At 34.8% G+C, this 16,312-nt stretch overlaps 1 protein-coding gene and 1 pseudogene across 1 annotated transcript; both read left to right on the forward strand.

Annotated features, from left to right (window-relative positions):
• Positions 1-2,379: 2,379 nt before the first annotated feature.
• LOC111788548 (ankyrin repeat protein) lies at positions 2,380-6,111 on the forward strand. The gene is made up of 6 exons (XM_023668904.2): positions 2,380-2,597; positions 2,695-2,765; positions 4,935-4,983; positions 5,097-5,203; positions 5,474-5,556; positions 5,669-6,111. The coding sequence occupies exons 1-6, from the start codon at positions 2,549-2,551 to the stop codon at positions 5,895-5,897; spliced, it is 588 nt and encodes a 195-aa protein (XP_023524672.1). The 5' UTR covers positions 2,380-2,548; the 3' UTR covers positions 5,898-6,111.
• A 777-nt stretch (positions 6,112-6,888) lies between these two features.
• The window catches only part of LOC111787719 (uncharacterized), an 86,552-nt pseudogene continuing 77,128 nt past the window's right edge, over positions 6,889-16,312 (forward strand).

Here is a 16,312-nt window from a genome sequence, read left to right on the forward strand (position 1 = left end):
CTTCTTCTTCTTTTTTTTTTTTTTTTTTTTTTTTACATTTCTATATTATTTTTATTTCATTCTTTCTTCATACGTTTCCTAACTCAGATTCCATCTTCTAAAAAGCTTATTAACTCATTCAATGAACTTTACATTTTTCATTACTTCTTTTTCTTCTTCTCTCTTCAAAAGTCCCTCCCCCATTCTTGACACGTATATATATACATATATATTATCCCTCTTACTTAAATATCAAAATTCATTTTATTTTAACCTAAAATGTATACGACAAAAGTAAATATCCTTACTTCATTCTATATTCACCAATTCTATCTATGTTGTTGTTGCCCTTTAATATTCTACCAAACCCGACATGCAAAATCTTAGATACATTTTGTTTGTTTTCGGTAACGCTTTTATTTATTACTTGCTTTGATAATGTCGTTAATTGATTACATAATGATGAGTTACTAGTGTATTTTGTCGTCGTTCATATTATGACTCTTTACGTACTTTGTCGTCCTTTAACGCGAGAAAATTACCATTCTACCCTTTATTTATACACGTATTCGGTTTTTTCTCGTTGCTAATTTGTAAGTAATGAATAATAAAAGCTATGGTGATGCTTTATTTATTACTTGGTTTGATGACGTTCGATAATGTCGCTAATTGATTACGTAATGATGATTACGTAATGATGAGTTACGTATGATTCACTTGGTATATTATGACACGTAATGCATTTTGTCGTCGTGTCGTTTATATTATGAGTCGTTACGTACTTTTTCGTCATTTAATACAAGAAAATTACGATTCTACCCTTGGTTTATATATGTATTCGATTTTTTGTCGTTGATAATTTGTAAGTAATGAATAATAAAAGCTATGGTGATGCTTTATTTATTACTTGGTTTGATGACGTTCGATAATGTCGCTAATTGATTACGTAATGATGAGTTACGTATGATTCACTTTGTATATTATGACATGTAATGCATTTTGTCGTCGTTCATATTATGACTCGTTACATACTTTGTCGTCCTTTAACACAAGACAATTACTATTCTACCCTTGATTTATATATGTATTCGGTTTGACTAGTTGCTAATTTGTAAGTAATGAATAATAAAAGTATGGCGATACTTTATTTATTACTTGTTTTGATAACGTTCGACAATATCGTTAATTGATTATAGAATGATGAGCTACGTATGATTCACCTGACACGTAATGTATTTTGTCGTTGTTCGTTACGTACTTTGTCGTCCTTTAACGAGAGTCAATTACCATTCTACCCTTGATTTATATATCTATTCGGTTTTTTCTAGTTGATAATTTGTAACCAATGAATAAAGTATAATAAAGTATAATTGATTCGAATATAATGTTAATAATAAGTATTTTAATTTATTTAAAAAATGCAGAGTGTTTGTTACATTATTTAAATATTTTTTACATTAATGTAAAAAATATCATCAAATATTGATATTTTAAATCTTCAATTAAAAGGTAAGGTGGCAAGTAATTGCTGATTGGTGAATGATTGGATGGCAAAAGAACGTGAAGTTTATTGTGTTTTCTTCTTCTTTATGATTATAATATTTTTGTATGAATGCCCTAAAAAAAAAAAAGTAAAAAAAAGTAAAAAAGTAAAAAAGTAACTTTTTTTTTTCTAATTTACCTGATTTTTCAATTGAATGATTTCTAACATTTTGCTGGCGTCATCATTCAGCATTTTGCTGGCGTCAATAAATATTTTTTTAAAAATATTTTTACTCTCATTCTCCGTTGTTCCGACTTTTATTCCTACTCTCTATTTTCTCGCCTTATTAAACATTTTTTTTAAAAATATTTTCACATTATATATAAAAAAAATTTAAATGGAAAGGGAAATTTCTTTCATCTAAAAAAAAAAAAAAATCCTAATCTATACAAAATTTAAAATTCGAAGCGGTCATTGTAGCTCGGGTTCCTCTATAAACTAAGTTTTTCTCGAGCCAACAAGAGGATAGAGTTATCTACTTACCCTGGTATGAGAATAAGTGAATTTCATCTCGTGAAATTAATTAATTATTATTTTTTTTTTGTCAAATCTAAAAAATTATAGACGAATTTAATCAAATATAAGGGTCAATTAAAGAATAAGTATTCATAGACAGAAGTTCATAACTCACTATTATGATCGTGTTGCATATAATCATTTTAGGAGATATTAATTTTCTCAATTATTAAATTATTACCTGGAGAGATGAAATATTTCCTCCCCTATTAATTAAGAATGAAAGGGTATATAGAGTAAATTAATGGGTATGGCCCATACCTAAAAAGCCCAATAATTTTGGGGCACAGAGCGTTGAGCCCAAATTCTAATTACCCTGCTCGAAGATTCATAGCTTAATTGCTTCTCCCACACGAACGCAAGAAAATTTTGCCTTCTGCTTCTTGGTTTCGCTGCTCAATCTCTCTCAGAATCAGAGAGGCGTAGAGGGAGGGAGCCTGCTAAAGGGTTTTCCTCTGGATTTTCTAGTTCCAAGGAAAGAGATTGAGATTGAGATTGAGATTCATAGCAATGGCTGGAAAGGAAGTTCGGGAATACACCAATCTCTCCGACCCAAAAGGTACCCACATGAAATTATTATACTTGACTTATGATCCTTGTTCTTATTTTTGTTTTTCTGTGTGTCTGCCTTTTCCCATTGCGGTTTGCAATTACAGACAAGAAGTGGGGTAAAGGGAAGGATAAGATAGACGATGAAGATATCACGTTTCAACGAATGGTTGCGAAGGTTAGCGCAATTTTGCCTCAACCACCCTCTTTCGCTTAGTTCTTGAATAATTAAGTTCTCTTTTCTGTCTTTCTATTTTCATCGTATAATCTTTAATCAGTTTCTTCGAGTCATCATTTTGCCGAATTGGACTGATCAATATTAAGGTAAAACTGGAGAATTTCGTCAGAGTTTGTTCTGTTAATCTGACTCTCACTAGTTATAATTGGACATTGAATCGATTACATACTATTTTAACCCTTCTGTTAAACGAAAAAAAACTAAGGTATTTTGTTGTTTTAAATAGAAAAAGGGAGGAAATTGACTCTTCAACTTGAAGATAGTCATTAGTGTAGGTGCCATTCTCATTCTTCCGAATATTCTTAAAATCAATCAAAAGGAGACACAGCACAATGAACTGTTCTATTGAATAAATTATGATATGCAAATGAGAGCATCAGGAACTTCAGTTGAGACTAAGAGCATGTCACAGAACATGATGACAAGTTCCTCGTTTCTTTTTCTTCCAAACCAAAACTTGTTAATGCTATTTGATTTTTGAAAATTAAGCTTATAAACGTTACTTTCTCTTATGAGTTTATTTGTATTCTTATCTACCCTTTATAGATGTTTTCAAAATCCAAGCCAATATTTGAAAATGGTAAAAGGGTAGTTTTTACATGTTTGTTTTTGCTTTTGAAATTTGGCTAAAAATTCAAATCTTTTCATAGGAAAGAAGCACAATTTTCCAAAACCAAAAGCTAAATGGTTATCAAATGGGGTTGTAGTACTTTACTTGTGACTTACACATGTATTGACTAAATGTCACTCTCCTTTCTTCTGTAAGTTTGTTAGTTAATTACTGGTAGATGGGATACAGCATGCGGATTATGATGCCTAGTTTCGTACATCTTCTTTGGATGCTTTGGACCCTTGATTACTTATAATTTTATAAATCTTATAGAACTCTCTGCTTTCAAGTTTTTAACTTAGGTCTTCAAGAAAAAAAATGTCATGTTGTCTTGGAGCTAGCCTTTGGTCAACTAAGCCTCTCCGAGGATTAATAGGGTGGGTCATGAACATAATGCTAGAAGGCTCCAACCCTCCAGTTGTTGAAAAGAAAAATGAAAGAAAAAAAAGAGAAAAAGAAGAGGAAGAACAACACCATGTTTGTAGTGTAGCAATACTGTTATCAATTTCAACTGACAAGGGTTCTATTACTTAAGATACGAGCAACCTGTGGGATCATAAGTGATGGTGGCTCATTCCTTTCCTGAGTTCGCTGGCTTAAGATTTTTTTTTATTTAATTTTTGTTGCCACATTCTGTTGTCATATTCTACTTCATAACTTCCTTAGAAAGAGATGGATTTTGATCGGGAGATAGGCTCTTTTGGATAGAGTTTTCATGCTTCTCTGAGTAGCCAATGTTTCTTAATCTTGGAATGTATTAAGACTAAATTCTCACAAATAGAACATTTAACGGTTGACATTGTGTTGTAGAATAAATATATCCTTGTGTTGTAGAATAAAAACATAATTTCATGGAGCTGGATTTTGATCGGCAGATGTTGCTCGGTTGACATTGTGTTGTAGAGCCAGCTTGACATGTAATGAAGCTTTAAGTTTTCATTTGCTCGATCCAGCATGTTTGTCCTACTGTATTGATTATCCTTTTTGCATCTAAAAAGGCCAAATTCCAAATCTGTCATATATGTATGGACATGTGTAATACTGGTTATCTCAAGAGTGATCTCAAGGTTGGTTTACTGATGTAGTTCCCCAGGTGATTGCTTCCCTTATCATTACAGAGATGTATCTGCAAGATTGATATTTTTGTTAATACACCTAGCTTTTAAGACCAAAAGGTGTCGTATATGAATTATATGTTTTGGAGTTCGGCTTGTAGCGCCCTTATTTGGTATAGATTTTATTACAAGCTACCCATTTGTTAATCCTGTAGGCTGAAACTGTGAAATTATATTGGCTTATTGTGCTCTTTATCCATTTCTTGCTTTGATCTTTTCCCCAGTTTTTGTTATAATCCAGGTTTCCCACATTTTCTCATTATAGCTTTTGAGTAATGTAATAGCTTTTGCTTGATTTCTCTTGTGTGATCCTGAGGAAAGTTTTCTAATAACATGCCCTGGCAGGGATCTTGGCTTTTGTTACCGGGTGGATGATACAAGCAGATGCAAGAGGTTGCAGGAGAACGTGGTGGTTACCTTCATGGACGTGGCGGTAACCTTCTCTTCCTCTTTCAATCTGTGTGTGTTTTTTTGTAAGCGTATCCCCTAACAATTTTTAATATTAGTTTTGGATTCTTGATATTGACTTGAGTTTGGAGTTTGCAGCCTTGGACAGTGATGATTTGCTCTATCTCAAGGAGCAGATGGAAGCTGAGGAGGATGCAGAGCGCCTCCTCAGACGCACGGAGAAACGAGCCTTTGCAGCATTTAAGATATCCTTTTCATAATAAAACTCAGTAGTTATTCAAATTAAAAGATAAAGTAAATGCCGCATGAACCCTTTGATGCTTGTTTATAGTTATATCTCAAAGGTGCCAATCTGCGGAAGGTTGTACCGTCAGTGAATTCAGAACACTGCTGTTTAGGCCATAAAGGAGGAGAGGTCTTTCTCTCCACTTTCTCTCTTACCAAATAGTTAAATGCGTGGTTTCAAGCATATGGTAGTAGTAAAGAGTGTCATTTTTCCCTTAACAAATAATTACAAAGCTGCTAGTTTAGCTGATTCTGCACCTGCATCTGTTCCCTTGGCTCTTCGTGTGGAGCCAAAGCCAAAGAGTGGAATTAGGTCTCTCTGTCTCTATGCCACTTAACTCATTGCGCTTGAATTTTTCCAAGGTAGCTGGCTGGTTACCTGTGTACATCACCCATATGTGTGATCAATAGTTTGTTAAATGCAGGCAGCAGGATCTCCTGAAAAGGGTAGTTGAAGTGAAACCGAAAAGGCCCAGAGTTTCAAGTCCAGCAGAGTTAGCAAATCCGAAGCATGAGAGTGAGAATGAAAAGGTGAAAGAGAAGAAGGCCTTATCATCAAAAACAGACAAAAGTGAAGGGGAGAAAGAAGCTGAAAATCCAGTGAAGAGTTTACTAGGTTTGGCATATGCTAGTTCTGATGAAGAGGACGAATGAATGACTGACTGAATGAATGAATGAATGAATGTATGCTTAGTAGGGTTCCATGTAAGATATAGTTGAGAGTGTAATGTCATGATATGTATAACTTTAGAAGTTTTGAGAGGATCATCGCCCGTTCTAAATTTTTGAAGACTGTAATTAACTGTCTGAGTTGAGCTGGCTGGGTTGAGTCAATCAAATTAGTTATATGCTCCATTGAAGAAGTTCAGATGGGTTTCACTTGCTAACCGTTACTCCCTTTCATATCCTAGTTCTACAATTTCAATCCTAGTTGTACAACCATCTAACTTAGTTTAAAATACTTGAATTGGCCAAACCATGGCCATATTGACCTTAAGTGCTTCTTGTAACGTCAAAAATGGTTATGGGAGGGTCCAAAGTGGTAGGAAAGCATCTGAAATAATAGAACAGGGTCCAAATTGGACAGACCGAGTCAACTCTGGCAGGGGTCATGGGTCGGATCGAGGCGTAGGTTGTGGTTCAGTTACTGGTCCGGCTGAAGGACGCGTGGACCAGTGACCTTATATTTGCAAAGAGATGAACTGATACTATCAAGCGAGAGACCGATGTACTCTTTTCAGTTTCCTTTCTTTTTAGCAGGTTTTGATGTGCCCACCTTTCCCAACATCTATGTTATTGCTCTGATTGTACTTGTTTTTTAGTAATATCTATAGACTTCGAAAGTGTGGGGAGAAATATCAGTAATTACAACATTAAAAATGTAGATATATTTTTACTTACTCTCATAAGCTTTTTAACCCCCTTATTAAACGTTTTTATTATGACTAGGATACAAACTTTGAGTAAAATTTAGGATACAAATTTTGAGTAAAATGGTGAAAACTAACCAGCAAGCTGCCATTTTTAATTAAAAATAATTTGTTTACATTCACGTAAAATATGTAAGAACCCTTGATTCAATATTCTAATGAAGACAAAAACGATCATTATATTTATTATAATGTTGTGACGGTCGCTATTTCTAATGGGTGTCCGGTATCAACAGCTCCCAGATAATGCTCGCTTGACAAGAAAGGGGCTCCAAGAACTGTGTGAACCTACTGGTGAGTCCATATTCGCACATGTGCCTCGTGGGTAGAATAGTAAATACACACTAAAGGAATATAAATTTATATAATAGGTCTCACCCATAATTGTAAGTGTGGTATCTTATCCAAGATTAATGAGTATTTTTTAAAATATTCCATCCATACATTTGAAAGCAACCCCCCACAAGATTACAACAAATTCACGCAGTGAGTAGAGCCGCAATAAAAAAATCCCACAAACAAACCACAACACAAGCCAAGATTCAAAGACCACTTCTCACCATCCCATCCCTCTAGAAAAACCCAAGTGAGAAAACATTCAGAAGAAGAAAACGAAACAAAAAAGCATGTCGGTCAAACATTTCATTTCAAAGAATCAAGAAAACGAATGAAAAAAAGTTAATCAACGGCCCATGGAGGCAGAGAATCAAAAGGGTAATCAGAGTTGGTGTGTTTATGGATAATATCTTATTCATTTATTTAAAAATAATTAACTATTAATTCATATTTTTAAACACATCAGGGCTAGATTTAGACGAGTCCTACACGTTGTACACGGTCGGACAAAGGAGACAGAACGTCGGATTTCCGAACCCTCTTAGATCCTGTAGTGTGAGGCCTTTACGAACCAAACGAAATACCGAAAACGGAATTAGGGGGAGAAGGAGACTCAGAAACGGAGAAAAAAGGAGGGGAAAAGGACGTCGAAACGACGTTACCGAGGTGAGAGAGAGGTCGCCGGAAAAACGCGTGCAACCGGGTGAAGAAGACGAAGTCCGACCCGAGGTCCGGACTCCCGCGACCCGAACCGAGTCCAACCACCGCAAGCCCAGTCCAACACCCGACCAGAAAGCCCAGTTACCGCCTAACCCATCAGCCACGACCCGAGAGCAAAAACCCAACTGACCCGAGACCTGCAAGCCCAGTCCAACACCCGACGCTTACAGCCCAGCCCACCTACACGTTTTCCTTCAGTCCAGGCCGGCCCATCAATCGCGGTCAACCCAGACCCGCGATTGCAACCGAAAACCCGCGTGCGACCCGACAACCCGCGCCTCGACCTGAGACCGCTGCACACGCGTCCCCCTCTGGTTGTGCCACGTGGCATGTCTGCAGCGTGACACCCCTCGGCTCCGGCGGCTTAATCGGCTCGGCGACGGCTTATTCGGCTCGGAAAACCTGTTTCCGACTCGTTTGTCACCATTCCGACCCTCCCGGACTTAGTTTCGACCCCTTTTGAGGTAAAATAGATCATTTTAAGGTCGTATTTCACAAATTCAAGTTGGAAATTAATTATGTTTGTGAAATACTAACGAAGGTGTCGAATGATCCAATAGGAACCAACCACCAACGGAAACGTAGGACGTTTACGAGGAGCTAGGAGTTTACGTTTATATTTTAGGGAGTATTTCGGCTAAGGCCTACCAAGTAAGTGGCTCGCCCGTTGTAGGTTACGCGTTATTTGTTGTATGTTGGCAGGGCCCGTGGATTCGCACGTGTCATTAAATTGTATACTAGACTGCTGTGCTTAAGTACGTAATCTTGTGAACGTGAAGGTATGTTGTTTAGTCTGATGTGATATGTAGTACTTATGACGTTTATGATGTTCTAGAATGATTATGGCATGATTGTGTAACGACCCTACATTTCCACATACTCAGAGTCGCTACTAACGTCTCATGCTCATCTATAATGCGGAAATATAACTCTTACATGAACATAATTTATAACGTAAACTTCAAAAAAAAAAACTTTTAAAACAACTTATTCTCTTGAAAACACAGCCATGGTCTTACGTGTTTAAATGTGAAATACTGAAAAGAAAACAAAAACAAATATAAAATAATTTAAAACAATGAAATGCAAAACAACCTATTCTAACTTAACACTAGAAATTTAAATATGAATCTACCTTATGCACGTGCCACAGTCTCTGCTCGCGATGCCGTCGTCCTCCGTACAAGTGTGCCTTGCCTTTATCTGAAAAAATGAGGTGGCACACGGCCTGAGTATTTCAAAGAATATTCAGTAAGTGGCCCCACTATAGGGGCCATGCAAATGCAAACACATGCAATCATGATTTTAGGGACCTATCTCTAATCATCTTAGGGGTGTCATCCAGTCTCGGATAAATTGGATGTGTAGTACTTCCCTACACACGACTCACACGTGCGAGTGTGAATCCCCAGGGCGCTCACACACCCCCTGGACCATCTGGTTAAGCTAATCTGTAGTGACGTCCGGAGGTCAGCGGAACCCCATAGTGTCATGCGCCTCATGAACACCCTCATCTGTGTGCATTCGCGCTCATCATACGGTGCGCCCTATGCTTATGAACATACAATATGTATGAGGTCCCTCTAAATCATCGTAATGTCTCTTCTGACACAACCCTCTAGCCTCATCTATTTGTTACTTTAGGTAACACATACTCGTGGATATTTATATTAATATCATTTTCACGCTCTTAGGGTTGTGTCCTATGTCGATCTAACGACATGATGCAATATAGCACTCATCATCATATAGCATGCTCAATATGGAAAACATCATCATATTAAGATAAACGTCACGCAATCATCATACTCATCATATTGCCACAAAGTGCATCAAACATATCAAGTACGTCATTCATCAAAATATATATATATACTGCGCACATCATCAAGTATCGTAACCCACACATCATCATAACTCATAAGCCGCATCGTACGACATAGTTCATACATCATCATAACTCATAAGCCGCATCGTACGACATAGTTCATACATCATCATAACTCATACAATTTTTAGTCAGTCCTATAGTAAGACCACTTAGTTTATACGGTTGTCACCAATTTATCTCTAATGAAAGTTCGATTTTTCCCCTTTGTATCCAAGCCAACCTATAAGAATCCATGACATCAATTTCTCGTTCAATTCTCTGACTCTTACAATTGTTCATGTGCTAAATTTCATGTCAGCATTCAAGACTTTGCATGGATTAAGTCTTGGAACGTTATAACATACATCTAAATATATATACACATATTATATATATATTCTATTTATATTAAGATTTCATTTTCTATTTTTTATTTCGAGTGATTCCTCTCTTGTCTTTCGATATTTTTTTCTGTACTCTGCTTTTTCTCTCCATTTTTGTTCAAGACATATTGTTTAATCGATTCTTACTTAATCAGATCAATTACCATAGATTCTTGCTCCCAACTCTTCTCTTTTATTTTTATTTTTCTCTTCCTCCCTATTTTTTCTCTCTTTATTTATTTATTTTTTTCTTTTCCCTCCATTTCTATTTTTCTCTCTTACTTCTTTACTGCTATATGTATTTCTTTTCTCTTTATTTATTTATTTTTTTTCTTTTCCCTCCATTTCTATTTTTCTCTCTTACTTCTTTACTGCTATATGTATTTTCTCCTTTACTTTCGGGCTCTCTTTATTTATTTATTTTTCTTTTACCTGCATTTCTACTTTTTCTCTCTTACTTTTTTTATTTTGTTTATATATATATATATATATAGATATATTTGTCTTTTCTTTTGATTTTGTTAACCGTATTTATCGTATTTGGCCTCCTATATATATATATATTTTTGTCTTTTCTTTTGATTTTGTTAACAATATTCTGCCTCTCTACGGTCTTTTGATTTTTTTTTGTGTATTCTAATTAATTTTTTCTTTCCAAATCTTTCCTGTATGTATATTTTTACTCTATCTTCCCTTAATAAACTATATGTATATTTTTACTCTATCTTCCCTTAATAAGTTGTAGGTATATTTTTACTCTATCTTCCCTTCATAAGCCGTATGTATATTTTTACTCTATCTATTTTAGGTATATTTTTACTCTATCTTCCCTTCATAAGCTGTATGTATATTTTTACTCTATCTATTTTTACTCTATCTTCCCTTCATAAGCTGTATGTATATTTTTACTCTATCTTCCCCTCATAAGCTGTATGTATATTTTTACTCTATCTATTTTTACTCTATCTTCCCTTCATAAGCTGTATGTATATTTTTACTCTATCTTCCCCTCATAAGCTGTATGTATATTTTTACTCTATCTTCCCCTCATAAGCTGTAGGTATATTTTTACTCTATCTTCCCATCATAAGCGGTATGTATATTCCTCATAAGCTGTAGGTATATTTTTACTCTATCTTCCCCTCATAAGCTGTATGTATATTTTTACTCTATCTTATATTTTTACTCTATCTTCCCCTCATAAGCTGTATGTATATTTTTACTCTATCTTCCCCTCATAAGTTGTGTGTATATTTTTACTCTATCTTCTCCTCATAAGCTGTGTGTTTCCCTTCATAAGCTGTATGTATATTTTTACTCTATCTTCCTCTCATAAGCTTCCCCTGAGCTCTATGTATATTTTTACTATATCTTCCCTTTCTAAGCTGTATGTATATTTTTACTCTATCTTCCCCTCATATGCTTCCCCTCATAAACTGTATGTATATTTTTACTCTATCTTCCCCTCATAAGCTGTATGTATATTTTTACACTATATTCCGTTCATAAGCTGTAGGTATATTTTTACTCTATCTTCCCTTCATAAGTTGTATGTATATTTTTACTCTACCTTCACTTCATAAGCTGTATGTTTATTTTTACTCTACCTTTATAAGCTTTCTAATCCTCTTGAATGTATGTATATTTTTACTCTACCTTCTAATCCTTAAGTTTGTTAGTCCTCTTGAATCTGCTTATTCTAACCTCCCTTATCATCACATCAAACCTGGCTAGAGTACAAACTTTGAGTTAGTAAAAATCTTGAAGGCTAATCAAGAAGCTGTCACGGGTATCTTGTATTACATCACTTTTGATGCCAAACAAATTGGAACAGAGTTTCCAATCACAACTTTCGAAGCTAAGGTTTTACTCGGGATTGGTTATATTATAGAGGTATATTTATGCAGACTAAAACGCTCTAGTTGAGCTTGAGCGTGTTGTTACACTTATTTTAGTACATGTTCTTATAGACACTTCTCACTTCTCGTTCTGTTCTTTAGACACTTCTCACTTCTTCTCGTTCTGTTCTTATAGACACTTCTCACTTCTTCTTGTTCTGTGTGCGTCGATGTTTCTTGATATAAGAAACAAAGAGAAAATTTGGGTTTGGAATCTTAAACACACATATGAACCATCTAAATAATTATATAGTGAACTAGAATTAAATTTATAATAATTTATTTATTTCAAATCAGTTTATGTTACTTGATTTCTTTTTCAGTGAAGAAAAAACTAAAAACTTAGAAACTTGTATAATTGTATAATTAACTAAAAATTTGAAGAGGAGAGAAACTTGTATAATTTTATAATTGAAGAGTTAGATAAAAATATTTATTTAATTAATTTCGTTTGTTCCATTTTTCTTCTAATTTTTATATATTTTATGCTTAAGTTAATAAAGCTTGAAACATGAGAGTAGAAATAATGTAATGAATATTTGAACATCTTGTTGAAATATGGAGATAATCAAATAAAGCAAAGGAGAAAGCCTAAATGCTAAATGCAACCAGCAAATCGTTAGATGAACATGACTCTCCATAACCGTATGATATTATCCATTTTGAGTATAAGCTCTCATCACACTTCACGCTAATGGAGAGAATATTCCCATGATCATTCCCTAAATTAGCCGACTTTCATCATCCAACACAGATCATATACAAACAAAAACACAGAACTCCAATTAACAAATTCATTCATCCACCCACGATCTCTTCTCACCCTTTGCTTTTGATTGTAAAATAGCCAAACAAATTCTCTTCCCACCCTTTGCTTTTGATTGTAGAATAGCCAAACAAATTCTCTCCCCACCCAAACAAATTCTCTTCCCACCCTTTGCTTTTGATGCTAAAATAGCCAAATAAATTGAACAGTAATAATCAAACAAAATTACCTGGTAATCAAGATCTGAGTAGGCAAACTTACCTCAAACTAAAATTTATTTTAGAGAAATAATGAGTTAAATTATTATAAATAGATTTTTTAATTTTAAAATGTTTCCTTTTTCTTCTCTCTTTGTTCTTAAAAAAAATATGTTGAATTTATACAAACATTTAAAGATACAAACCTTGGGTGGCCTTAGCAAGGTGTTCTTCCTTTTATTAATATTATAAGTATACCAGGCCGACAAGCTGCCAAGCCAAGCCGCGAGATTTGACGGAGCTGAGCCGATGAAGCCGAGAAGTCGAGCCAACAAAGCGAAGGACGTGTGACCTGACAAGCTAAAGATACAATTGAAGGTCTTCTCGGCGCGAATTCTGTATCCACTAGTCTTGGGCCGAAACGTAAACACGGCCCGCGATCTTCTTCTAGAATGTGGGATAGAACAGTGGCCAAAACAGAGGGCTGTTGGGTTGGTTGTGCGTGTTCTTCGCAGGTATACAAAGAAACCCGACCCGAAATTAGTCACTTTATCTTCCTTACCCGAGAAACTACGAAAAGCACTAATCGCGAACTCCCTTTTATGTTTACCAACGAAACCAAACGCCCTCACGTCGGAATCCATTGCGATTTGTCGCCCCACGTCAATACAACACCTACACGATACTTCTCTGTTCCTATGATTTGAAGTTCCTCACGGTAATCTCCAAACTCTGCGAACTCAAACCCACACAATCTTCCCAAAACGCCTCTCGGTTTGGGATTTTACAGAGCACACAAGCACAAAACGCCTCTCGTGGGTGGTGGCCGCTCATCTCTACTTCTCCGCGCCTGCGCTTTCAAGTAATTTCTTCCCCAATACCGTTTACAATCGGTAGCAATTTTTTATGCATCTTTCCTTCATTAGGTTACTTAAACTGTGCACAAACACTTGATATTTTTGTTAATATCTGTACTCGCATATTTTTGTCGATATCTGTAATTGTAATTGCTAGCTGACATTTTTGTCTATTGACTTTGACCTTTTTTTTCCATGTGCTCCCCCTATTCGTTCATGATAGTACAGAAGCATACACTAACTACTAGACAGAGGAACGATTATTATGTTTGACATAGTGCAGCCGTGACGGTCGCTACTCCCAATGGGTGCCCGGCATCAACAACTCCCAGAGTATGCTCGCCCGACCAGAAAGGGGCTCAAGAAGTGTGTGAACCGACTGGTGGGTCCATACTCGCACGTATGGACCGTGTGTAGTAAATTAATTACACATCCAAATTGCCCATTAGGATAGTCACTGTAGTAAAACAGACTGTTATGATAGGTCTCATGCATGCATTTTTATGTTCTTACATCCGATAGGGGTCGCTTACTAAGTATTTTTAAAATACTCAAGTCATGTGCTTAGGATAGATTCCCGTTTAATTTTTGTAGACTATAAGTTAGAGTATAGGTTGCTTGCATTTCCATTTAGTAGCAGATAGGTTAGTATAGGACATTTCATTTTATATTGTTTTTAATCTTATTTCTTTGTATTAGTTTTCTGAAGAAAAAAAAAAAAAAAAAAAAAAAAAAAACATTATATAAAGTATGCAAGTTTAAGATCGATGTTATTATAAAGAATAAATAGAGTTAATTCTGCATTAAATGTTCATGATATGTGTACCGTGACTTTAAGTTAAATATAAAATTGAGGATCGTTATAATTGTAATCTTGGGAAGGACCCTAAAAGTGATGTTGGTGGTCATGGACATGAGTGACTTTGATGTCGTCCTAGGAATGAATTGGCTACTAACAACCATGTCTACATAGATTGTCAGACAAGAAAAGTTACCTTGAAATACAACTAAAAATGGAATAATACAAGGTCCTCCCTAGCACCTTAGCTTCGAAAGTTATTGTTGGAAACCCTGTTCCAATTTATTTGACAAAGTGATGTAATACAAGAGACCGTGAACCCGATTCTAAAATTGCAAATTGAGAGGATTGAATTTGCACCAATAGAAACCATAAATTTGATACAAGGATACCATAAATCTTTTTTATTTATTTTTAGGTAGTGAACGGAGTTTTTCCATTCATTCTATTCTATTCACGGGTATTTATCACTGATACGGAAATTTTTTTGTACTTTCTTTTGTCCCGGTCCATGGTCTGAACAAGTCGCACATACACCCTAGTACATGTTCCTCGACGCTGAGGGCATCCTCGAAGGGCGGGCGATTTGGTGATATTTCTGATTGGCTGTCTTGTGTTTCTAATAAGTTGTTTAATAGTTGTCATGTTGAATTGTATACATAATGAGTTGGTTTAGATCAATCCTAACCAGATGATTATGAATTACTTCTATATTCGATATTAATAATTAATAGGATTAATAGTAATAGAAAATATTATATTATCCCTCGTTTCCATGTTCGGTAGCCTTCACAACTTTCACAAACTCATAGTTTGTACTGGGATAAGGTTTAATAAGGGGTTAGAAAGGTTATTGATGGAAAAAAGAATACGTATAGAGAAGAAAATGTGAAGTAAAACATACATACATTTTTGATGTTGTACTCACTAATAGCTTTCTGCGCGCAGTCTCGAAAATATGGTTCGGGATAGAAATTTCTCCCATACAGGTACAATGAAACCAATTTCAAAATTGTCCCAAAAGGAAGGTACATCAAAACCATGTGGGGCATATGATCTATATTACAAAATAATATTAGGGGAATATAAGTAAAGGAAAATTAGGGAAGAGAATTGAAAAGAATAGTACGTCGTAAGCGAGTACGGCTTGATTGTATCGGTTCTCTTCAGGAGTCAAGTCGTCATCTGAGTCATAGGGATCAATTGGTTGGTTTGCTTGAACAGGAGGTGACATTTGAAGATTAACGAACTGATTGAATCGAGTTCAAAATCTAATACAAAAATCCAATGAAATAATGAATCAAAATTAACCTGAGAATCAAAAGAAAATCGAAGAAGGGAAAGAGTCGAAGATTACAGCCGCACAAGGAGGATCTTTCGAGCCATTACAATGGCATTCGTATGACAAATTAGGACACAAACTAAACTCTTAACACTAAAATTTATTTATAAACCTTTCATTTGAATATCTACTATTTTTTTTTCATTTTATTATATTTTCTTTCTTGATTGGTTTTATTTAATTTAGTTATGATTTAGAATTATCGGTCAATAATTTCTTAATTTAAATTAATTCCTAATTCTTAATCTATTATATTTTATTAAAAGATTTCATTATTTAGAAAAAGAAATTGAATACAGATTGAACATAAATTACATACCTTAATAGAAATAATAAATTTATTTACATTTACATAAATTGGATAGAAGAATTCAAAATTTCAAAATTAATTTAATATGGTTTAATTTATTTTAAAAAGGATATTTTTATATTAATCAACCAAAAATTATGTATAGAAAAAATTTCTTAATT

The sequence above is a fragment of the Cucurbita pepo genome, chromosome 2 (genome assembly GCF_057944985.1).
Source record: "Cucurbita pepo subsp. pepo isolate OVF chromosome 2, ASM5794498v1, whole genome shotgun sequence".
In the NCBI taxonomy this organism is placed as follows: domain Eukaryota; kingdom Viridiplantae; phylum Streptophyta; class Magnoliopsida; order Cucurbitales; family Cucurbitaceae; genus Cucurbita; species Cucurbita pepo.

What these genes read in the sequence shown, in the direction of transcription:
- LOC111788548 (XM_023668904.2), top strand. Translation starts at nt 2,549, where the DNA reads ATGGCTGGAAAGGAAGTTCGGGAATACACCAATCTCTCCGACCCAAAA. An exon ending in TTCAACGAATGGTTGCGAAG is followed by an intron (nt 2,766 to 4,934) that starts GTTAGCGCAATT and finishes TGATACAAGCAG; the next exon opens with ATGCAAGAGGTTGCAGGAGA. An exon ending in AAGCCAAAGAGTGGAATTAG is followed by an intron (nt 5,557 to 5,668) that starts GTCTCTCTGTCT and finishes TGTTAAATGCAG; the next exon opens with GCAGCAGGATCTCCTGAAAA.